Source organism: Anas acuta, chromosome 7, assembly GCF_963932015.1.
Source record: "Anas acuta chromosome 7, bAnaAcu1.1, whole genome shotgun sequence".
Lineage (NCBI taxonomy): Eukaryota > Metazoa > Chordata > Aves > Anseriformes > Anatidae > Anas > Anas acuta.
Window position 1 is genome coordinate 34,712,138 of NC_088985.1, and position 24,812 is coordinate 34,736,949.

General features: G+C 54.5%; 2 protein-coding genes and 1 long non-coding RNA gene across 11 annotated transcripts in view; 1 reads left to right on the forward strand and 2 right to left on the reverse strand.

Moving 5' to 3' along the window:
- Positions 1–4,586, forward strand: part of LHPP (phospholysine phosphohistidine inorganic pyrophosphate phosphatase) — a 63,150-nt gene extending 58,564 nt beyond the window's left edge. Inside the window, exon 7 of the mRNA XM_068689105.1 lies at positions 4,167–4,586. Coding sequence (XP_068545206.1) covers positions 4,167–4,257 — 91 coding nt within the window. The 3' untranslated portion in view covers positions 4,258–4,586. The remainder of the gene's footprint in view (positions 1–4,166) is intronic.
- A 4,183-nt stretch (positions 4,587–8,769) lies between these two features.
- The window catches only part of FAM53B (family with sequence similarity 53 member B), a 29,672-nt gene continuing 13,629 nt past the window's right edge, over positions 8,770–24,812 (reverse strand). For all 9 annotated transcript variants that reach the window (XM_068689100.1, XM_068689104.1, XM_068689103.1 and 6 more), the window contains 2 exons: positions 19,608–20,359; positions 8,770–9,227 (listed from right to left, as the gene is read on the reverse strand). In XM_068689100.1, coding sequence (XP_068545201.1) covers positions 8,919–9,227; positions 19,608–20,359 — 1,061 coding nt within the window. In that variant the 3' untranslated portion in view covers positions 8,770–8,918. The remainder of the gene's footprint in view (positions 9,228–19,607; positions 20,360–24,812) is intronic.
- Positions 13,031–19,601, reverse strand: LOC137859721 (uncharacterized). Its single transcript, XR_011098492.1, has 2 exons — positions 13,766–19,601; positions 13,031–13,690 (listed from the first exon to the last, which is right to left on the reverse strand). It is a non-coding gene; the product is annotated as an uncharacterized lncRNA (long non-coding RNA).

Genomic DNA, 24,812 nt, shown 5'->3' on the forward strand with positions numbered 1-24,812 from the left:
GTCTGCGATACTGATCGTGCGTTGATCGATTCCCAGCTGCTCGTCTCCGAAGTCAGGTTCCTGCAGGTCTCGGGGTGGATCTGAGCGGTGTAGCTGCTTCCACCCCCGTGGCCGTGACCATCCATGTCAGCCCCCTCTGTTGAGACTTTCATCCACTAAACCTCTCCGATGTTGTCCACGCCGTAACCCAAAAGGATCGGTCCCCACATCCCTGCTCTCTTTGGCATGTCTTTGTGGAGCTTCATTCTCTTTCTGGACTCCTAGGAGCTCTCGCAAAGGGACACGCAGGCCAGATCCTTCCATCCATCACAGGCACTCCGTTATATCTCCGTTAGATCCCCGTTATATCCCCGTTATATCTCCGTTACATCTCCGTTACACCACCGCAGCTGCTACAGGGCACAGAGGATGACAGAGCAGGTCAGGGCAACTCAAGACCATCCTGATAGCTGCTGGGCCTGCACAGGGCAGCCAGCTTGTCCGAGCAGGCCTGTCCAAGTGGAAATGTCACCCAGCCAGTCAGCAAACCTTCTTCTTCTTGCAGGAGCTGATCTTTCACTGCCTCTTTGGACCTGGGAGGTGGTTTTGTGCTTCACCTGGAGGAAGCCATCTCTACCTGCTAGCCCGTAGCCCTGATACCCTGCTAGAGCTTTTTGTACCAAGTGGCCGAGTGAAGAGCTAAAATTTCCAAGCCAGCTTTCTGCAGCAGCCTGCTCCTGCTGTTCCCTTGATGTCTGGCATGGAAGCATTGATCTGAACTAACCAGTTTAGTATGGGCGGAGGATCTGGCTCCGAGCACATGGGGCTATAGATAGCTGCTGAGCTTCTGCGGCACTGACAGTGACAAATGGTCCTGGGGAGAGGAGGGTGTTCAGTGCCTGGCTGGACATGAGGAACTGCCAAGTCTCAAGACCTCTTTCCATGTTGCACCATGCTAAAGATACTTTGATCTTTCGTGTGTTGTAGTGTACTGATCATTTTGGGCTTCATTTTCTGTGTAAGAATGTATTCCACCTTTCTGCATGTGCTGGGGAGCAGGCATGGATTGTGTGTCCCCAAATCCCACAGATTTGGTCCATGACAGTGCTCCCCTGTCACATTGTCACCTCCAGGTGAAGGAGGAGATGGTGTCCTAACTGTGGCACCTCTGGTACCGTGAGGGCTTGGTCAGGCAGGTGGCACTACGGGCCCCCCAGGTTGGGTGTCTGACCATGGTGAGGAGACAGAAAGCTCCTCACCAGGCCTCAGCAGAGGTCTTCTCTGGAAAAAGAGGAAAGAGGCTGCCTCAAAGTCCTGAAACTGCCCTGTCACAACAGGTTTTCTCTCTGTGGCTTGAGAATAGGATGACCACACAGCCCTGAGCAGAGGAACCACCCCGGATTTCAGGCAGTGCCCGTGCTAGGCCGCTTCTTTCCCTGACCGTCTCCTCCACCAGCAGGGTGGCCGCAGAGAGTCCGTGAAGAAATCCACTGCCAAAAATTCATTTCACAGCCAGAGCAGGGGCCGTCATGACGGGCCCGGGCTGGTCCCACGTGTGTGTGCCCAGGCCGTGGTGCTAAACCTCCCTGAGGAGCCCAGGCTTCCCCGAGGAGAGGGTTTCCCAAGGCTGTAGCTGATTTTTCACAAGGCAGTTTGTGCACTGGCCAAGATTGCTGACAGCTCAACATCCAGCTCGAGATTATAATTTTCTGTCAGTTTGATTTATGTTCTTCTCCGCAACCGGAGTCCCGTGTAAAACGAAACCAGAAGGAGTTTATCTCCAAGTTAGCTCGATCTGAGTTTATTCTTCAATTTCCCTAGCAGATGAAGCATTCTTTTAGGTCCTTGTGTTTCTGGAATATGAAAGAGGACAGTGCTCGACGATAACCTTCACCGTCAGTTTTGCCACCTGCCGTTGCGATGCCTGCCCTAGCGCAGCTTTTCATAAAGGCAAAATAAAAAGTTATCACTGAACGAGGAACCAAGTTGAAGGCAGGAGGGCAAGATCTGCTCTTGGTGAGGTTCCTGCCTGGTCCTGGCCTGTAAGGCCCATCCAGGCCCAGGGGGTTTCTCATCACACCCCTCTGCTGCCCCATTTCTGACAGGCCCCAGTTGCATTTGGCCGCTTGTGTCTCAGCATTAGTGCTTGGGGGTTATTGCTTGCAGGGTCCTTTTGACCCTTTTCCCCTTTTTGGGGAAAAAAACGATGTTTCTTGGCTGTGTGTTGCAGTTGTGAGTTACAAAGCGCTCTGCAAGACAAAGGCTGTGGCCTAAAGGATCGGCTCCTGGGGTAGCGCTGAGAGGAAGACCAGCTCCTCGGCTTGGCCTCAGGAGAGGCAGGAGAGCGGGGAAGTTTGTTTTTGGGGCTGTAACGTAGAAGAGCAGGCATCAATTTAGGAATGTAGAGGTACATATTAGGTATGTATGAGGAATAACAGGGGTGCAGCGGGTGGCAATGCAGCCCATGTCTGGAGCAGGATGCTGCTGGGCTGGCTGAAGCCCTCCAAGGTGGCCACGATGTCCCTAACACCAGGAATGTTTGCAAGTTTCTTGGCCTGAATCCACAGCGAACTTGTCAGAAGTGTTGTAGCACCTGAGCCTGACTTCCCAGCCCGCTCTGTTCAGGTCCATGTACCCACACCCAACCCTTCCACAGCACACCAGCGCGTCTCCTCGCTCGCCAGCATTTACAAGCTGAGCTCCAGGTGGATTTCGGCATCGTTAGCACAGATACCAACTGCAAAGCCCTGCTAATAGATCAGAGTGCAGTGTCACTGACAATTTCTTGAAGCCTTCCTTTCAAGCACGTCTTAAAATTTTCTTTTAACATATAAGCAAGGAAAGAAACATTTTTCAGTGTGTAGAATGAGAAGAAGTTTTGTTCACTATTTGTTTTTTGGATCCCCACTCAAATTAGAGGATTATTGCCAAGAATTGAGTATTTTACCATATCCAAAATTTCTGTATTCATAAAAGACTCTTGGTTAAGTCAGGGAGTGAGCAATAATTGGCACATGAAACTTGTGCATGTACTGGATTTTTACTCTGTTTATGTTTCAAGGTTTTTCTCCATTGCATTTTATAACTTGCTTTACTTTCTGCGATACAAATTCTTTTTTGTTATAAAAAAATTAAAAATCATCATAATTACTGCTCATATTGCACCCTGGACTCGTAACAAGATAGAACTTGGGGAATTAAATAAAGACCCGTGGCGTAACCTTCCACCTTTTAAATAAAATGCTTTCACAGCAGCTGGCACCAAAATCTGCCCCCCCCGTGTCAGAAGCCACTCTGTAGGTGACACAAAGAAGCCTGGCCAGCAGGGGCTTTGCTCGTTCCTAGCTGTAACTTCCCAGCAAACAAAATCTGGAGCAGCATGGGCTCCCGAGAGAGGCTCTGCCTTTGTGAGGAGCTCGTGGAGGCAGGAATGAGGAGCGCAGCTGAGAAAGGAGCAGAAGGGAAACAGCCCTGGGGAGCTTTAGTGCTGGAACTGCAGAAATAACTTGGTACTTGTACAGACAAGTGCTCAACAAATCCTGCAGATCGTAAATAATAATAATAATCATCATCTCTCTGCTCCCATGCATCTGATGGGAAACGTGTCTTCCTCGCTGAGAAAGCGGCCCTTGCTAAATAAAGTTTTGCCCTTTACAGGAACCAAGAGAGATAGGAGCTGGACACGAGGGCTCTCCTCTCTTTCCCAGAGGAAAGCCATTAAGCATATAAAATGCATATGGTTTCTGTTCAGCAGCTGCTGGCTTTCTCAGCCCCAGAGCCAGAAGAGGGCCATGAGGTCTGGAAGAGCTGACGGGGCTGTTGCTGCCTCCTGTGTCCTCTCCTCTCCCAGCCAAATCATTAAACGGGACGGAGCCTCTGTGCCCACAGCCACTGGTATCTGAAATTGCTGCAAATGTGGCTTCAAGCTGCTCCGCTTTGGGGTTGTGATTTGCATGGCGGTGTGAGTCTGACCCCTTTCGTGGCCACAAAGGGAACCACCACCACTAGGCTGACAGCAAGGTGGTGATCCTGCAACGTTCAACCCCAGCTGAGCCTTCCTGGTCATTAAAACTGCGTTCAGACCTCTCATGTTTCTGGGTCAGAAGTGAATTCTTCTTTTCCTTACCTATTTAAGAGAAACAGGCGGGGAGTCTGCCCTGTCTCACTTGTCCCTTCTGTCTCCGCAGGCCTTGTGATGAAAACCACCCGCAGGTGAAGCCCGACGCCTACGTGAACAACCTGGCCGAGGCGGTCGACGTTATCCTCAGCCAGCTGTAGCGGTGGCATGGTGGCAGAGTTATAGGATCGAGGACATGGAGCACATCGCGCTGCCACCAGCTCTGTGCCTTTTGGGGTGCCTGAGGCAGGGTGAGGATGTCCTTGAGGGTGGGGGAGATGAACATGGTGCCAGCGCGCTCCCACAGAGGTACGGGCATCACAAATCCCTGCTGTGGGAGCGCTCCAGGCACATTCAGCAGGCTGGAAGTGGGTTTCTGCCCCGATTATAGCCGCTGTCTGGGTTAGAGCGCAGGAATTCAGTAATGCTGTGACAAACCATGGAATAATTGTGTCCTCGTGTCAGTAATAAACGCAGTCCTGTGAAGCTAGCCCTGGTGGTGCTGTGTTCAGTTGGCTCAGCACCAGCAGGGGTTTCTAGGGGACCTGAAATGCTTTCCTAGGAACAAGCTGGCACACAGCACCTCACCGGCAGGGACATGGAGCCGATGGCTTTTCCTTCCCTTCAAAGGAACCTGGCAGGCAGACGCAGGTTTCAGCAGGATGCAGGTTTCCTGCCTTCTCCTGCTCCAATCCTGGTCGGCACTGACCCACACACAGCTCCAGGCACATCCTGCACCAGCACCGTGTGCCCACGGGGCACCTGCACCCCCAGCTCGGCCACGTCTCGGCGTGCCCGAGGGGATGTGCCACTGAGCAGTGATGCCCGGGGATTTGTTTCTCCTTTCTCCAACAGTTTTGCAGCCTGCCTGCTCGCACCTGCACGCTTTGCACCTGGCAAGAAGGGGCGGGGGCTCAAAATGGAGAGAGGAATTAGAGATTTGGGATGGCTTCCTCGCACCCTCTGCCCCCGTGGGTGCCTGGTCCACCTTTGCGGGTCACGCTTTTAGGGGCAGAAGTCCCCTGTCAGCCCTGCACCCCCTTGGTTCTCAGCCTTTGTGCTGTGGAGTGGAAAGGAATGAGGCCGCTGGAATTTTAACCTGCTTCAGGCCTCCCGTGGGACCTCCGTGCGTAATTGTGCGTGCGTGTGCACACATACACATCGCTTGGGCAGCCTGCTCTGGCTGCGCTCAGCTCCTGCTTTTGGGGTTTGCGAGGAGGTGAATGGCAATTCCTGCCGTGTTTCCGACCGTCTGAGCAGCGTGAGATCGCCCCAGGCGCTGAAGGACCCCGAAATGTTGCTCTGTGTTTCTGGAGGAGTCTGCGAGCCGCGGCCGGGCGCGTTGGAGATGCTCATCCTCCGCGCTGCACCCCATGGGGACAGAAGGGAACAGTGGGATAGGAATTGAATTATAATAAAGTGAACTGCATCTGGGAAAATGACCTTAGCGCAGTCCTTCGGGCTGTTTTTGTATCTTTCATCCTCCGAGCAGAGGTTCAGCCAAAGACTACAGCGCTGTGCGCGTCCACGCACACGTGAAGGGCGCCTTAAAGCCCAGTCCAACATCAGGGCGGCGATGGGGCACTGAGCATTTTATCCTGTAATTCTTCCTTTTTATTCTGTTATGCTAAGCCTGTGGCTTCAATCGGATTAAATTTAGGCAGATAAACATCCTGCCGTCTGTCCCGAGCCTTTTTACATGGTTTGCTCCCTGGAGGAAGCGTGGCCCTACAAAGGGCGTTACTGCGCATGAAGGCTGGAGGTGGCTCTTGCCCTATTTCCCCGGGGAGTTCCCCACGTGCCTTTACCCCGCTGCAGGTTCCTGGTCTCGCTCAGCTTTCGGGTTTATTTTAGGGGATGGGACGTTATCCTTGACCTTAAACACGGAGCATGAGGTGCTGCTCCAGCTTCCAGGCACGTTTCACCGTCACCTCTTTGGGCCTCCCTGCAGTTGAATGACAACCGAGACACCTGCATGGAGCCAGGGGGATGTTCTCCTGGAAAGGATCCGCTGTTTTGGGATGCACAGCACCACAAAATGTCCATTTTTGGGGTCTAACTCGGGGTAGGGACATCCATACCTGGCACCGACCCCCCGAGAGAGCCCCCCACCCCAGCTTTGGGAGCACAGAGAGAGGCGAGACGCCGGCCGGGGGTTATTGAACCAGGAAGCTTTATTTACACAGTAAAAGTAACAAGCAATTTCCTGAGACTGAGCTGCTCTAGTGCAATCAAGTCATGGAGAGGGTACAAATCAGCAGTCTTCTCACCCGCCCGGGGAGAGGGCAGCCTGCAACGGCGGGGGCACCTTCGGCAGCCCCTCCCCGGGGGCACGCACAGCCCTCTGCGCTTGTGCAAGTGACAGGGAGGCTTTGCTACTACAGGTCAGAGCTTCAGAAGGCTTGGTTTTATTATTTTTTTTTACTTTTTTTGGCCATCCTCTTCTTTCGGATTTCTTGAACATCAAAACCATAAACTCCGTCAAAGCACTGCTACAATCCTCTAATGTCCTACGTCAGTCCGTTATCCCGTTCGGCCAGGAGCTTTAAACAATGCACTTGAAACACGACTTCATTGGCCAAAGAGGCTATGCTATAACATGGAAAATTACAATCTATGTTACAAACACTTCTTTTTGTCTTTTTTTTTTCCTTTTAAGACGTAATCTTTCACAGAACAGGCTCAAAGAGCTGCATCTGCACACACCCAGCAAGCTCCCCGCGTGTGTTACCGGTGCTAGGAATTTTCCCGTTCAAATCCTGTGGGTTTTCTTTTTTTTTTCTCTTTTTGCAGGAATCGCACTGATCAAACCTTATTGCTGCTGCTAAAGCTTGTCGTCGCCCTGAAACGGCTGCTGTGCGGGTTGGGCCGTGCCCTTAGCGAGTCCCCAAATATCTTCCCGAAATATCTTCCCGATACCGAGCCTGTGAGCTACCTAGCAAAGACTAAGGTCAGGTGTCTGCATATGAGTTAAAAAAATCACATTCTGGCAGGCGGCAGGGATTTGCCGCAGGGGTTCCCAAAGGGGTGAAGTCCTTTAAAAACCCGAAGCAGCCCCCCGGGGGGGTGCCCTGCTTTTCAGCTGGTGCGCGGAGCGGCTCTCGCCCGGCTTCCAGCGCGTGGCGAGGAGCAGCCGAGCTGCCAGCTGTACAATCAGCGGGACGTCCCCTGGATCTGAGGCACATACTATATTATATTTGATACTTTTCACTATTTTATTTATATATATATAAATCCACAAATGTCTTTTTTTTTTTTTTTTAACCTCTAAAGAGAGAGAGAGGGAAAAAAAAAAGAAAAAAACTTTTTTTAAAAGTAAGGCTTTCTTAAACTGAAAACGAGTACATGAGCTCATCCAGCACCGACAAGGGAACACCCAGCCCGCAAACCGAGGCGAGCTGCAGCCTGCGTCCAAGCTCGCGTGCCCGGGGTAAGGCCACGACTCACCGGGGAAGTGTCTTTAGTAAGGCAAAGGGGTTGTGCTGCATGTAAACTGTGTGCTACGGCTGCGTCGAGCACGGCTGGGCAGGTCCCTTTGGTCACCCTCCCAATGCCCGGGGGGGAGCACGGCACGGGGAGCAGCCCTTGGGGAGGAGAAGGAGCCCTTGTGAGTTACAGTCCCCGGTGTGCATAGGCAAGAGAGCGCCCCGGGTCCCACAGGAGGCAGGATCGCCACGGTGTGGTGCTGGACACGATGGGCAGCCACGGCTCTGGGGCATTTTCGGGTTTGGTCGGTGGGGATCTGGCTGAGGAGGTGCCCGAGGCCACCCTGAAGCCAGGACGGTGTCGGTCGGGGTGGGGTGGGGACAGCCAGGATGTCCTAACAGCTCAAAGTGAGCCAGGAGGTCCTAACAGCGACGCTTTAAAGAGCTGGAGGGTTCCCCGAAATGAAAAAGATCCCCAAAAATAAAAAAATAAAAAATAAAATTGGTGTCCTTCTAAAGCTGTCAGCTGATTTTCCCGAGGAGTGTCTGTCGCACACACGGCACGGTCGCCACTTTGTCTGTGCTTCCAAAAGGCACAGGGAGAGGGAAAGCTTTCAGTGCTGCTACCTGAAATTTCAGCATTTTGGCAGCGTCCTGTCGTCAAGTAATCCCACGGCACCGGGCACGGACACACCTCACGGGTGCGCTACCCCCGGGGGTCCCAGCGGGTGAGAGAAGGGCTGGGAAGAAAAAAAAAAAGCACGGCAGGAAGGCAGCCGGGCGCTGCTGGGGCGGCGGGGCTGAGGCAGCCCGTGAGCTCCTCATCAGGAAAATTAAAAAAAATAATAAAAATTTTTAAAAATCCAGCTCTTCCCATTATCAAATTTCAGCCAAGGATTCGTGGCTTCCATCCGACGGCACTGCCAGGGACGGGAGGGTTGGGTTGGCAGGGAGGGCTGGGGCCGTGTGGGATGGGGACGGCTTCGCTTCGGCACCCGGCACCTTCCCCAGGAGCAGAGGCTGGGGATCCCCGGGCATCTCCTGCTCGGCAAAGCTCAGCCGCTGCCCGACGCCTGCAGGAGTTGTTTCCTCGCCGGCGCAGAGCCCAGCAGAGAGAGCTGCGAGTGTCCTGCACATCTCCACACCTCACCCCCAGAGCCCGACGGGCACTCGCTGATAGCTGGCTACAGTAGTTAGAAGGGATTTCAAGATTTACACACGCACACGCACGCACACACACGCACGCCGTTGCTCTAAAATACCTGATGAAATTTTGGCAAAGCTGCTTCGCCCCCTCCGGCTGGCGGCAGGAGGCCGCCGACCCCGGGGAGAGCGTCGGGGCGCCCTGCCGGCCACCCCACAACTGAAGGGCCCCCTCGCTGCCGTCCCCTCGCCCTTCAGTTGTTCTCGATCTGCTCGATGTCCAGCTCTCCACCCAGCTGGAAGGGGCTCTCGGCGCCCGCCCCGCCGCCTCGCCAGGGCTCCGTGTCCTCCTCCTTCCCTCCGCCCTCGTCCTCGGCCGCGCCGCAGTCGGACTCCTCGCAGGAGAGCTCGTCCCGGCTCCCCCGGCGCTCCGAGCCCCGCGAGCGCGGCTCCGGCACCGGGGTGCAGGCGGGGGTCCTGCCCGGCATCACCTCCACGGGGCCGGGGAGCCGCTGGGCGCCGTCCTCCGCCGCGGTGCTGAGGCTGTTGAAGGCCTGGCGGTTCTGCAGGAGCAAGGAGAGAGAGAGAGGAGGATGAGACGGGCGCAGGAAGGGACCCCAAAAGGATCCTAGAGCTTTGGGCACCAGGCTGAGCGAAGCACCGCGGTAAAACGGGTTGTAGCAGAAGGTGAGGCAGGGACTGGCCAAATTTTGGACTTTTCCAGACCCTGAGCACGAGCTGCCTCCCCGGAGGCTTCCCGCAGAGAGCCGCAGGCTGGGCAATGGCCAAGCCACCGCACCCGGAGGAGGCCCGAGGCCACGAGAGGCATTTTCGAGGCACTTAAAGAGAAACCTGCAAGCGTGTTTCCAAAAGTGATGTGGGCACTTCAAAGCCCAGGGCTCCTGAAAGTCAACAGCGCGCTCCCAGGTGCAAATCCCGTTCACAAATAAAGCCCTGGCGCTTCCCGAAGGTAATTTCTTCCCTCTGCTAACCCGGTGCTGGCACTGCCCCGTGCCCCGTCAAGAGGAGATGGGCACAAAGGGCAGCCACGGACCCCAAGGACCACACGCAGGGACCCAGACACCCCGCTGGGTTCTGAAAAACCATCCAAAAACACAACCATGAAATTTTTGACCGCCTGAAATGAGCCGCCGAGCTGCCTATCCCAGGTTTTATTCGGGATTTGGGGGGGCAGGAGCTGCAGGAACTGCTCCACCCCCCCACATCCATCCTTTTCCATAGGTTTTGGAGCAGGTTCCCATCGTTTTTTCCTTCCCTCTGCCCATATTGGAGGGGTGCAGGCTGAATGCTGGCAGCCCCGAGAGCGAGAGAGCTGGAGAAATTCCTCGGGAACGCTCCTTCGGGAAACTCTTCCCCTCATCAAATAACCCACTGTGAGTTTTTCCCCGACACGCTTCTCCCTCAAACAAGGCGCCCCCGGTGCCTGCGCTAGGATAAATATTAGCACACCCGTGAGCCTCGCGGTGAAAGGCTTGGGGATGGCTTTTGCACCACCCCTTTTTATTTTATTATCGTTTTTTTTCCACCCCTGCCAAGTCATTGCCGCAATTTTCCCCGCGGAGGTGCGACCCTAAGAGCTGTCAGCGATCCCAAGCCCTACCTGCCCGCCCGTCACCACCTCCCGTCAGCACGCTGGGCTCTGCAGTTTCTGCAGAAAGCTGGGAACGACCCGCAGGGAGCCGAGAGCTCACACAGGGCTCGCCAAGTGTCCCCATCCCGGCCACCTCATGCTTTATCCCCAGGCCGATCTCTCCCCGGGGCTGGTTTTAGGGTTTTTTTGCCTCCCCCCGAGGCTGAGTGCTGCCAGCCCCCGCTTCCAAAACCAACAGCGGCGCCGGGGGCTGCGGGGCTGACACCCGGGCTCTGGGTGATGGATGAAGTGCCGGGGAAGGCACGGCCGAAATACCTGAGGAGGGAAAACACAGGAGGCAGTTATAGGGGAGACGAAATGCAAACGGAGCCCTGGACGCCTGCTGCGGGGCCGGAGCTGGGTTATAGGTTGGGGAAGAGGCCCGGGTGCTGTGTCAGGAGCCTCAAACCCATCCACGTTTTTTTTTTTTCCGCGGGTATCTATCGAGGCATTGAGCTGCCGGCAGGCACGGCTCCAGCTCCAGGGTGCTGCTGAGCTCACGGCAAGGGGAAGAAGTGGAGGAACATTTCCATCCCGGATAGCCGGGGCCACCCCTTGGGTATTTCTGACCCCAAAATCATGTGCGGGTCCCCAGCAGTGACTCGGAGCAGGCACCCACCTCCCCGTGCTGCCAAACAAGTCCCGGGGGGCTGGGCAGCCAGGGGAGGGCTCACCCCTTAACAAAAAGAAATATTTACACGCCCCTGATCCTAATTTTACAATAGTGGCTGCTCTTGTAAATAGCTGTCCGTGTGGGTGCTGCGGGAAGGTCTGCAGCTTTCGCAGCCAATTTTGCTTTTATTCCGCTTGGTGTGAAACACAGCTCTCCACGAGCAGGCTAAGGGATATCTGTTATCCCAGCAAGTTGCTTCACACCACAGTAATAAAAAGAAAAACAACAAAAAAATAAAAAAAAAGAAGGCAGCTTTGATTGAGTCTTTAGGATTAACGCTGCCTTTGGGACTGGGATTGTTCCTCCGGTTCCACTCGCAGTTTTACGCTCGTCTCCGGAGCTCTGGAGCTGCCCCAACCGTAGTGAGGATTTTTTGTGGGTTTCCATCGACGCAAAAGGAAAAAGGCGCTGCGAGAGCCCTCGGCAGGAATCCCCCTGGTGCCGCACAGCCCCAGGGAAACGCAGAAGAGGCGTAATCCTGAAAGCCAGGAGGCAGAAAGCAGGGGGGGAGATGCACGAAATCGGCGAGCGGCGGCGCTCGGCGGGGCTCCTCCGTCCCACCCGTGCCCAGCATCCCGCACACTCGGCTCGGTGTCCATTCAGGATGATAATTGGAGGAAATCCTCGTTTCCTGCCAAGAATGAATATTTTCCCTCACAGACACCGACCAGCAGAGAAACACACTCCCTCGGGAGCCCCAGCAGCAATTCCCTTCATGCCCCGCTTGCCATGCCCACGGCCCCGTCCCCGCAGGGCAGAGCGGGGATCCCGCAGCTCAGGGCTTTGCCCCTAAACGGCTCCATGGTAGAAATCTGCTAAAAATACGCACTGAAGTCAGGGCTGGTAAAGCTTTGGGGGCTAGAGCAGCTCATCTCTGGGGGAGTTCAGGGATGCTGCCAGTCCAACTTGTCCCAAGTTGGGGTGAGACGTCAATAATATGGATTTCTTTTGGTAAAAACATTTTTGGAGAGTTTCAGCCCTATTTCTTTTCATATTATTTGCATTATGTGCAGCACAGAAGCGCTATTATTGTACTACAGTGGTCTCACTTCATACCCTTAATTATAAAGCAAGACATTATGGAAATTAAAAGCAAACTTCCAAACCTCTTCTTGAATTTCTCTTACAAAAAGCTTTCTGTGGGACTTGTCATTCCCCTGAGAACCCACCACAGTGGAAACCTGCTCCAGTGGAGTGTTCCCACCTGACTTCTCCTCCTTTAACTCAGGTGGGGTGCCCCCACATGCCCTTGTGCCGAAGGACACAAGGATGCTCCAGCAGAAGCGCCCGCAGCCCACGCTGGAGGGGCCAGGGAGGAGGATGTGCCAAAGGGGATCCTGCGGCCACAGGGCCAGGAAACATCTGCGCGAGGGTACACGGACGCGGGAGCGAGCGGCGAGCTGCCCTGGGCTGCCAGCCCCCTTGCTCGCAGAAAAGGAAGCTGTGGAAAATGGCTCGAGAAAGCAGAACGCGTTCCAAATGAGTCAACGGCGCTTTGTCCAGGGCTATATTTTGCACAGTCACGTCCCGTCGAGGCGGCGTTTGCCAAAAAATCAGTGAAATGGAGCAAAACTGAAGAGGAGGACGACGGGCTCGTTTCTGTTCCTGGCGCGGCCCCGAGAGTCCTTTCCCTGGCTGGAGCTGCCGCAGCTGCACGGCGCACAGTGCATTGATGGCACGGCCAAGGTTTTCCTGAGCTGCTGAAAACCTTCAGGACCGTGGTGGTGGGGAAAACCCTTCGAGCATCTTCCTGGGAAGATGGAGCAGGCTGGGACCTTGCCGCAGAGGGGACCCGTGACGCCTGGTGGCCCTTTTTCTGCACTGGGACTTGACACCGAGCACCACGTGTGGCGATTTACAGCGTGCAGTCAGCATGTGGCAACTTGCTGTCGTTGGCACCATAATAAAAAGCCGCACATCAATAACTCCCTCGAAGAGCTGAGCAAATAATTTATCCACGAGGCAGGCAGCAGCCCCACGAAGTTCCTGGTCGTCAGAAACGTGGAAGCGGACGGCAAGCCCAGCAATCCTTTGCTTGTGTTTTATTTTTTATTTATTTCTGTGTTTTTCTTTTCAAGCAGCACACACAGCCGCTTTTGGCTGCCACCGTGGAGTCTGTCAGTGCGTCGGGGATCTGGCAGGAGCCGCTAAGGAAGTGCCGCACGGCCTGGCCCGCGTGCCAAGGCAGCCAGGAGAACAGACACGGATTAAAATAAGCGTGGCTGGAGCTCCCAGCCCCCTGAGCACGGGAACCTTCATTATTGCAAATCCTTTCACCAAAAGTTGCTTTTTTTTAATGCAACCACCTCTCTGCTGGCTTCTGCTGCAAAGACTTCAGCAAGCAGGAGCTCAAGATGGGTCATGTAACGTGTTGGGCTCGGCAAGGAAACGGTACCTGAGGTCAAAGCCGGCATCTGCGGGTGCTGCAAGGGTCTCGGACCCCATCCTGAGCACAAAGGTCTCCAGGAAGACTTGAGAGGCTTCATCCTGTGCCTAGGGATGAATGTGTGGTAGAAAAGCTGTTCTTGAGGTCTGCACACAACACGAGCCCAGACACCGGGGGTGAAAGCAGCCATGTGATGCATCAGATGCACGTCTTCGGGACACAATCGGACCCTGTGTCTGTTCCAGACAGACACTGCCAAGCTCTGTTTGCGTTTCCAGCCCCGTCCTCTCACGTGAGTGCACACAAGGCCCAATGCCTGACCCTACAGCCCCATGCCGGGGATGGAGCCAGCAGCGGGGACAGGGACGGGCTGCATGGGGCAGTGGGACACAGCCCTAAAACCATCGGGGTGCTGCAGGAGGCTCCAGTGTGTGCTACAACATCAATCTCACGGCAGCAGCACCCACGTCCCTGAACGCTGCCTGCTTCTGCTTCCACAGCAGACCTCGTTCTCTGTCAGTTCTCCTCAGTGAGTCACAGATTCATAATTGAAGCAGATGGGACTATTTCTACTGTAAAATCAAAACAATGTATGTCATCGCATGCCATGTCATGCTATGAAAAGCTCCGTCACGCCGCTAAGATAGAAGCCTGCTGCCATAAATCACCCCCTGTGAGTATCCTCTTGCAGCGCCCTGCCCAAAATGGCCGCCAGCAGGCCGCACACACTTTGACTTTCACACTAAAACCCTTGGACTAGGCCCACCTAGAGCATAAAGGTGTTTGTTTTTAGCACAAGATAAAGGGGAAATCTGCAGCAAAGCACCCAAACAGCCACAGAAACACCTCAGGGTGAGGCTGCCCATGAGGCGAGGGCAGCAGCGTGGGTGGACGGCCCCAACCCAGCCTGACAGCGGGACGGGAAGGAGAAAGCTCACAAGCACCCTCATGAACCTAATCAATACTTCTTATTTTTAAAACTATGTGTCTTTTTAAACTAAAAGGCAAAAACACAGTGGTGACAAGACCCCATGGCAGCGTGTGTAGCGGCCTCCGAGGCCCTGTGCCCCTCCAAGCTGCGTCGCTTGTGTTTGATCCCAAACCCGTGCTCAGCTCCAGCCCTTTTTCCCACAAGTGACCTTTGCAGTCTCCCGTTCGTGTTTATTTAAAAAACACTGGGGCTCGGAAGCTGGAAGCTCTCCCCGAAGTTACATCAGTAGCCAGCTATTTCCTGGGATACGGCCGGCATTCAAGGCCTCCAGTTTTTTTGCCTGTCCTACCTTTGGGCAACGCTCGCCACTGGCTCGAGTGGGCGCTGAGGCGGCCGGCCCCATGCTGCCAGCAAGCCACAAAGCTGCCAAAATTCACTCAGAAAACCTCCCGGGGAAGTGTAGAGGCGTTTCACCCCTCAAGGGAAGAGCGGGGTGGATGGGGAAGAAAGGAGAGGACGGTGCAGGACAGATCAGTTCTCCCACCCTACAGCTTAAAATAGTTCCTGAGGCAGCAGCAAGGCCAGCCCAAAGAATTGCTGGCTGCTGGGCTCTTTATTTCAGCTTTGGGAGCGTACGAGCTCCTCCACGTACTGATCCTCACTGAAACATGACCTTTCTCTTGAGTTTTGGGGGGAAAAAGGGCAAGGGCAGCCTGCTGCCAGCCAGCAGGGACATTACAGGCCCCGCTCTGAATTTGCAGCCCAGGCTGAAGCCCACTTTAATCCTAAAAACTGCAAGAAGCACCTGGCCACGGTTCAGGAGGCCTCTCATGTGATTACCGGTGCCAATGTCTCCATGCCCACGTGTCCCTCAGAGGACAGCGAAGCCACCCCATGAATGGCACCGTCTGTCCGCAGAGCCTGTGAGCGCCATGAACAGCCCCATTGTGTACACCCACCCCGCAACAGGCAGCTCTCGGGCACAAAATCCTTCCCACAGCCCTTCCTTCTGAAGGATTTCATCCTCGTCACCTTCCAAACTGGTGTCCACCACCACCAGTAGGGCCCCATCCAACCTACACAGCCCCCTCTGCCCCGCCGGAGTCTGCTTATGGGGTTGTAGCACCAGGGGGATGCCCGACCACGTGGAGATGGGTGTGCACAGCTCACCTGAATCCCCTTGGTTGCTTTATGGCACTTTATCCCCTATAAACATAATAAGGTGCTGCACCTAGAAGCATTTTGCTAGCTGTTAGGGATTGCTCGGTGTTCACAGGTACAAACCCTCTGGCAAATGGGAGCTGGAGAAAACGTGAGGAGAGGATCTCCGTGCTGTGACAGAGGTGGCTCCTCACACTGGAAATGCTCGGAAGAGATGAAATATCTCCTATAACGTCCCGCTGGGATTGCCCAGAGGTGCTAAGGCACATAGTACACAGACAGCTGGGTTTTTCCGTGCCTTGGTGCCTTGCACACAAGAGCTCTCTCCCTTGCAGGCCAGGGCTACCTCTCCTGGGGCTGGCTGCTGCAGGGAGCGTGGCCGATGTTGAACAAACACACAGAGAAATGCTTCACTTTAAAAAAAAAAATATCTATAAAAAAGGTCAGCTGCGTTTGGAAACGTGCTAACACAAATTAACATCTCCCCATAACAGCCCTATCTGCATTTCACAAGGCAGGAAACAGAATGGGCGAGAGATAGCCCGGGCTATCTGCCACGACCAGGGATGATTTCGGGCTCCATCCCGGGGTGCTCACCACGATAGATGTGTTTGGTCTCCATTGCAGCCCTCCAGAGCCCCCGCCGTGCCCACCACCCCTTCCTGCTGCCCTCTGCCCTGGGGGATTCGGCCAGACCCCCAAAAAACCCCTCAGCATTGCCCCTCTCCCCGATTTGTCACTGCACCCAGCTGGCGGTATGAGGAGAAATGCTTGAGAAACCACACGGTTCGTGGAAAAATACGATCCTGACCGTTTCGGATCCCAAATTGTTATTATTCCAAGGACAGTAGTTTCCAGGGGTTGGTTTCTGAGGCTGATATTCGGGGCTGTGTCAGTACGGAGACGCGGAGTGATGTGGGGCTGCCTCCCCTCGAAGGGAAAGGCAGAAAGAAGAGGCATAAACAGGCAAGGGGGGCTTTGAGGAATTAGAGGCACCGTTTTTCCAAGTATGCTCCCTCCCAGAAGAACTTTAACATTTAGAGCCCTTTCTTAATTAGCCCAGTTATGCGGCCATGTAATTGCTTCCAGGAGCAGCTCCCTCCCCTTCTGCCTCAACGCCTCCTGCCTGGCCCAAATAGCCCTCTTGGTATGAAGAAAACATTTCTTTCAGGTCAAATTATTTTTATTTTGATTATGGTGCTGGGTTTATGGCCTATAAACACATGTGGTTACCAGCACGAGCAAAAATTTAACCGCTCGGCTGCCAGAGCCGGGTGCTGAGCAATTACCCGAGGGAATTTCGAGCCAAGAATCCAAATCCGCGTGGTTTTCTCGAGCACGTTGGTCCCAGCGCCTCCCGCTGCCCACGAGGAACCAGCTGGCATTCACAGGGCTCCCCTCCTGCCCCACACCCCGAAAACCGGCCCCACCAAGGGCAAGAATGCTCACCCTAACCTGCCTCATCTTGCTGCGTCCCTCCGTGCCAGTCCTCCCACGTGGAGGCAGCCTGTGCTTGCACGTGAAAAGCTTTTCACAACCCAGCTGAGGAACGAGGAAAACCCCGGCCCGTGAGCAGACACCGGCTTTATTTTCACCCCCTTCTGCTGCTGCTGACACAGGGGGGGATGTGGTGGAGGTCACCCGCGGCGTGGGGCTTCCTTCCTTGATGGCATCGCTCCTCACCCAGCACGAAGCACGCTGGCAGCTGGCTGCGGCTGATCTCGTGCTGGAGGGGAGCTGAGTAATGCAGGTTGCTCGGGCGGCGCTTCCGCGGCTCCGAGGATTTTTTTTTTTTGAGGTGGAGGAAAGCAGCCAGGGAAAATAACAACTCCTCCTCCAGCCTACGGTTTTCAAGGAACACGGACCGAGCTGCTTTTGGATGGACGAGCGATTAAATTTTGTCCTTCTCTGGGCCCTTGCCTGTGTCAAAGGCAAGGAAATCCGAATTGTAAGTGTGTGCCTGGGCTGGGCACCTGCCAGGGGAAAAAGCTCCCCTGGCTCAGCCGGGGTGCCCATACACAAGCCCTGTGCAGCCTCATCCAGCTGACAAACTTTCCCCCTCGGTCTGACGAGGGAAAAGCTCTGCCCTGAAACCACCCACGGCATCCTCGGAGGATCCTGGGGACGTTTCCCCGGGTTGTTCCCGCAGGAAGGGAATTGCCTCTTCCCCCACCCCAAGGATCTGCACCTCAGATCCTTGCAGGTCCTCCTTCAGGGGTGTAGTAGTGTATACCCTGGCGTGGCTCACAGCTCCAACAGCCAGGCTGGGGTTTGTTGGCTCATTTTGCACTTCTTTTGAAACCCCAGCGTCACTTTTCTCCCAAAAGACCAAGCCAGCACTTTGCGCCTGTCACCAGGAGCAGCTCACAACGCTCGTGGGCATGACCCGGCTGGGGTTGTGCCGCGGGTTCATTGTGCATTCAGTTATTTTTACCACTTAAAATGCCTGAGGGAACACTTCCACCTACTCCTTACAAGCGAAAGGGCTCAGCTCATGGCAGCAGGTACGTGATGGCATTTCCAGGGCCGTTAGGGCTGTCAGTCCGCAGCAGGTCTGCGCCTCGCTGGGACACGTAGCCCCCTCTGCTTTCAGCCCAGCAGAAAAATGTCACGATTCTGCCACGATGACTTTTAGAGAGGGCAAAGGGATGCCCTTGGAGGCTCCTTCCCCTGCTTTTTTCCTCTTTTTCCCCCCATTTATACAAACAATCGCAACCGCAAAGACCCAGGACTGTGACTTGCACCCAGGAAAACTGCAACAGGATGGCAATTTTTAAAAATAACGTGTTTGGTAAGGGAGTTCTGCTCCTTTTTATTTCTTCCCTATCAATCCCCATCCTGCGGCTTGCCCTCTTCCACCATCTGCAGAACCCCTTTTTTTGCTCATCTCCCCAAGCGCCGCCCCGAGATGGCAACCAGGCACTGCGCAGACTCTCCAAAGAGCGAGGCGAATAAAAATAGTGCAGTTCCTTTTCTCTCTTCCCTCTGTGCACCACCGAGCACTCCAGCAGATGCAGCTGGGCCACACGTGCAGCAAGCCACCACCTCGTGCAGCTCTGAGACTCCTTCAGCATCGTGGTTTAAGCCCGAAAGGTCTGGAGTACCTTGAGTACCTGAGGAGTTTTCAGGCAATTTGGGCTTTTTGCAGGTTTTGGGTTACCACGAAACCCTCCCGCAGGCCTGTGGGATGTTCTGCCCTGCACGTGCAGATGAAGCAATGAGCAGCTGTGCACAGAGAGAGAATAAGGAGGAGGAAGAGGAGAAACACAGGCAAGACTGAACTACCACCACCATTTCCACCTCATTTGGGTGAGAACTCGATAATAGGACAAAATATTCCAAGCCAGCCTGCTGCAAACACCAGCGTTGCACCCAGATCCTGCCCCAGACACAACCCCAAAAATCCCTCCTCCAGCCTCAGGCTGCACCCCGGGCACAGCAGCCCCGTGCCTCCTCCCACCACCCTCATCATCACCAGCTCCTCCTGGAAAAAGACCCACAGAAGGCGAAGCGGTGCTGGAAAGGACACCAATGAGCACAGCCACATAGTTTAGGAACGTTTCCACCGATGCCAGGAGATGGGAAGGCCTTCGGTGATGGCAGTTTTGTGATTGCAGCTGGTGGCTAGTAAAATGGAACAGCAAGTGTCAGCCGTTTTACTGCCTGTCCGGCTTGTTAGCTAATAAAATGAGCTTAGCATATTAAATGTTACTGCTGGGTTTATCAAAAGATGACTGCAAGCCTTGCGTTTTGCCCCTGCAGTCACCCAAACATGTAATTCCCCGGCCCTTTTTATCTTTTAAGCTCTTGTGGAGAAGGAAAAGCTCATCGCCTCCTCCAACACGAATGAGCTCACTCCAACACCCGTCGAGCTGCCAGGCGTGAAGCGCCATAAAACATCCCATCCTTGCAAGAGGGGAGAAAATGGACTTACAGCATGGGATAATCATGCTGTAAGGCGAGGGGAGAAAACCCCAGGATGTTTTTCAGCCTCACCTGACGAAGCACAGCCGGGAGTTTTAACACAAACAGCACAGCCGAGCACGTTGGGACGCCCTACGTTGGGAAGCCCAACGCGAAAAGCCCCGAGCCCCCATCCCGAGGGGATTCATCCTCCCCACAGCCCCCTGCCCGCCCTTACCTGGGTCATCTTGGCCAGGTCGAGCGACGGCCGCTGCTCCTGCGCCTCCTGGGGCCTGCGCCGCTTGACGCCCACCTTCTTGTCGTTGAGGACGCAGGGCTGCGAGCGGCTGCGGCACAGCCCCGTGGCGCGGCGGCTCAGCTGCGGCGTGGAGGCGGGCGTGCTGCTGGCCGAGGGCGGGCCGGGCTCCGAGGAGGAGAAGCGGTCATGAGAGCAGGACAGGGACCTCTGCATGTCCACCCGGCCACCCTCGGGGCTCCACGTCTCACCTCCCGGCCCTCCGGGTCCTGTTTTCCTCGCCTGGCAGCCCAGGCGGCTGGCGAGCGCCGGGTGGTCGCAGGAGGAGGCCAAGGGATGGGAGCGGGAGGGGAGGCTGAAGCTGGAGCTCCTCTGCATGGTGGCGGAGGCGTTGGAGTAGCGCTGCACGCTGCCCCCGCTGTAACACCGCCTCTTCTCCACCGGCGTCCAGACCTTGGAGCCCAAGGGTCTCCACGACGTCCTGCAGCCGGCCAGCTCGTCCGAAAAGGAGAGCGAGCGGCACTGGCGCTTGCTGGGGGGTGCCGAGGGGTGGCCGTGGGGGTCGCTGAGGCTGAGCTCTTTGATCAGGTTGGTGACCGAGCAGGTGCTGGAGGCTTCCCGCGGCCACAGCGAGCTCTCCTCGCCCTTGTCCGCCAGGCAGTCCCAGATGCTGGCGCCCGGCTGCTCGATCTGCAGAGGGCACGTCCTGCTGAGGTCTCCCCATCTGTCATTTTCTGGGGCAGAAATGACAAAAACACACACACACACACACACACACACACACACACACAAGCGCGCAGGCATTAGCGTTAATTAACTCTGCGACTCGCTCGCCGCGTCCGTAAGCAAAGAGTAGCATATGGGGCGTTTTCCAGTGCAAATTAATTAATTAACTCTTGGAATATGGTTTCCCAAACCGCCAGCAGCACGGTTGCTGTGGTGTGGATGGAAAGGGAGAGCCCAAAATGAGAATCGCAGCAGGAGCGAAGCTGCTGGGAGCCGATACAAATCGGAGCCCCGATATCCAGATTGCACCACCAAGGGGAGGGCAGCCCCACGAAACGGCATGGGCACTGCCAGATCGCTGCGATAAATCATGCCTCGGATGCATCCCTTTCACCCCAGGCTCTGCAATCAACCATTGCCCAGGAGGTTCACAAAAATAAAACAAAGTGAAGAGCCCAAAGGTGATGCAATGTTGGGGAAAACAGGTACGGGGGCACTGCTTCCCCGTGCCAAGGACATCAGAGCCTACGGGGAACCAAAAGCCACCCTTTCAGCCACGCTGAATATTTTACATCTTTTCCCTCTTTTTCCATCAGTTTGCAGACTCAGGAATTTGCCCACCTGCAGCTTTGCCACCTGCTTTCGGGGCGTTCGCGAGGGCGTTCATTTCATTTGGGGTTTCATTCCACCGGGTGCATTTGGGGACACTCTGGGCCAATCCCCCAGACACCCGAGCCTCCCAAATCCACGGCTCCTTCCCTCCCCATCCAGGACGTGCACAGCAAGGGGCCGGCAGCCCCTTGGAGACCGGCGAGCCCGGCTGCAGCTGCAGGCGGGGATCCCCGCCACGACCGCGCAGGAGGAGGATTTAAGCGCGGTGAGCTCATTCCCACACACGGTTCCCTGCCTAGAAAAGAAGAAAGAGGAGGCCCATTGGGGCTCCTTGGCACGGGCTGCTGGGGCTAGCAGGGCTCTGTGCAGGCTTGCAGCTGATGCTCGACAGGCAAACCCTGGTGGGGCTGCTGCGATGGAAAAAAGTCATCACCCGACAGCCCGCTGGGGCTGCTTTCGGTGGCGGCTGCTGCAGACAGAGGCAAACCGTGCTGTGTGATCCTATCTAAACTGTGCGGCATTTTTTAGAGTTTTTTTTTCTATTTTTTTTCCACTTAGACAGCTGAGCTCTGAGTTCAAAGCCGTGCCCGCCCCGCAGCTGCAGGTACAGCCTGGTGGTAAGGAAGATGCGCACCCAGGTCACACCCAGCGCCTCTCTAAGCTGCTGTCCCTACACCACTCTTGGCTCCTTTTCCCATTTTCCCCCCAAAACCAGCTCCCTCCACGAGCAGCCTGGTGCTGCACCGAGCCACCGCGCCGTGCTTTAGCCCTCCTCATTTCAACAAGCACAACACAAAGCGAGAAACCCGTGCTGCACAATCACATCTATGTTTAGATCTGTATTATTTCCCCCCCCCCCCCCCCCTTATTATGCTGCCAGCAGAGAGATTTCTCGGGTCAGGTCACCAGACAAAAGGACCAGAAATAGAAGCTAATTTTTTATGGCAAGCTGCCACGACCCCCGGGCCCAGACGTCACGCCTTACATCAGGCCTCGGTAAGCTTCTATGAGAGGATACAGGACACCTTCCTCTATCCAACGTGACTCCTGCACAAACAGCCATAAATCTTTAAAAAAAATAATCACGAGGAAACTTGTAAGCGTGCTGTTAACCCGAGCAGCGACTTCGGGTTATTATTTGCTTCTTTCCTTTGTGCTCAGCACGTGCTGGAGGAAGCCGGGTGCCTGGCGGGGCAGCTCCCATCCAGGAGGTGCTTGGGGTGCTGGTCCCCCGCTGCCACAATAGCCCCCAAAATGTATTTTCGAGGCAAAGTGTCTGCCCTGACACCAATGGAAACACAAATCCACAAATCCAACACAAAATGAGGGCGGTCTAGGGGTCGGGGGTGTGATGAAACGACCCGGGAAAGCCCCGTGAGGAAACCTGGCTGCTTTTCTCTTCAATTTTTTAAGACCAAGATTCGCGTCCCGAGAACGCTGATAACGATAATTGCAGCGGAGCCATTAATACTGCTGCAGCTAAGCCTGTATTAATTTTCTTAAATTACAAACCTCAGCTTGGTTTACCCAGAGGCAGCAATTTGTTTCAGGATAAAATCCACCGAGAGAGCTCCCCGGTTCAGAAGTAAACTGCTTTGCTGGAAAGCACTCGTTTGCCTCTCGGAAAATGATGGAGAACGTTTGCAACAAAGCTCCGATGCAGCTGTGGCACGTGGAGCTCTTCCTCATGGTTATCCGGGTCCTTCTTGGCTGTCGCTGTCCTCAGATGAGATAGCCTGAGCCTCCGACTTCTGGATTTTAACTTAAAGCTACCAAACTTTCAGTCACTCGCTGAATATGTCCATCAACTAAACGAGGATGGATTTATGGGGTTTAAAAGAAGCTACCTTTTAGAGCCTGCTACCCTTTAGTCTAGAGCAGGTCGCTTTATTTCCCCTTTTACCCCCATTTTACCCTTTCCTAATTCACTTGGAACAACGTCCATCTTTTTCCCTGGGTGATCTTCAAACAAGTCCATGTCCTGAGGTCTCAGACTGGTGGTGTCCCCCGAACAGCCCCGAGATCCTCGCACATCTGGCTCCCATCGGATGAAGGCACCGGGTTTGCTGTAGCTGTACTGTAACGGCACAAAGCTGAGCTGGGTGACGTTCAGACTGGATATTAGGAAACATTTCTTTACCTTGAGGGTGGTCAAACACTGGGACAAGCTTCCTGGAGAGGTGGTTGACGTCCCATTCGTTTGGATAGTGCCCTCAATATCATGCTTTAACTTTGGGTTAGTCCTCAGGCGGTCAATTGGATGATCTTGGTAGGTCCCTTCCAACTGGACTGCTCTGTTCTGTTCATAAAGATCAGTCGCTGATGAACCAGAAAACTTCACCCAAGGGATTTGAGGTGAAATTGCTGCCTGAAGCCAGGAGAGATGAGGAATGAACCTCTCCACCTGCAGCAAACAACCACCAAAGGGCCAGACTGATGGCAAGCTTGAGAGCAGCCCCAGCGTGGCACCCCAAGCCCTGCTGCTACCTGTGCCCTCTGCAGCCCTTCCTCCAAGATTTGGGCACCGGGAGCCCTGAGGGGGATCCCATTCCCTCCAAGTACCCCAAAGACCTGAACCCATCCGTGACATCCCAGGCCAGGTGAGCTTTGTGCACACACCACCAGACCGAGGGCCAGCATTTAATTTACGAGCACCGCAGGTGAAGGAGGTCCTGTTGAAACTTCGTTGGAAACAACCAACATGATTTAGGGTCTTGGTACCCCAAAACAAGCCTGGAGCCCAGGGAAACATTTGCATTTCTTCCCCTGCACCTTCGGGATGGCCGGCGGCTGCCGAAACGCCTGCTGAGGGGCTGCGTTCCTCCGATGACACGGAGTAAATTTTAACAGCCATGCTCATAACCACAGAGAAGAAGGGTGTAAAATCAAAATGCTGACACAACTTTAACCATAACGGCACAAATGTGCTGCTATAATATTTTTACAGCTCCTTTTTATACATAATGCATGATCCTTCTGCTCAAGTTTCCTCCACGTTCTTTCCCTGTGAAATAATTTACATTCATACATAATTTATTACAGCAACTTGTAAAGTAATTACGGGTTTCAATCACTTTTTTTTTTTTTCCTCCTTTTTGGCAGATAAATTCTGTTTGGATCCTAACCCAAACATTTCTCTTCGTGCGGGTGCACATCCAGCTCCCTTTTTCACGTGGTGTCCGCGTTGAATTTTAGTCTCCTGGCCCCAGCGCACTGGGGAAAAGGCGGACCTGTATTTTCCACTGCCCCTTGTTTATGTTCAGGAGATGATGATTCCTCGAGGTGGAACAAATCCGATGGTTGCAATTAGCTGGTGGCAGTGCCATGGAGCCTGACGGCCCTCCTGCTTTCCCCTGGCACAAATCAGATTAAAAAATAATGTGTGGAGCTGGGCTTCAGCAAGTGCAAGCCCCCAAACCTACTGCTTGAGAGCAGGCAACGCGTGCATGCTCCTTGTGCATGGGGGGGGAAATTCAATACCATTTTGGTAAAAACGTGCCCGCTCCTCAGCTGCTACCCACTGAGGTGCCAAAAAACTTCTTACTCACCACCTAAAGAGGAGCTGGTCAATGCTGCCAATGTGTTGTTAGAACAGCGTGCAGCTGCCACTGCCGTCCACCCGCAGATGGAAAATTTCCAACAGGGCAAGCCAAAAGTAATACCCAAACTTTCTAAAACGCTCGCTTCTTTCTCTAACACACTCTTTTACTGGAGGGCATGCGATGGAGACCGCAAGGAAAGAGAAGGAAAAAAGACTCCATCCAGGAACAGGGCAATTCCTACACTCCCAGGTGTTTCGAGGGCCCATCAAGGAGAAGGGGAAAAATGCTTTTGTTTATTTAGGTAGCC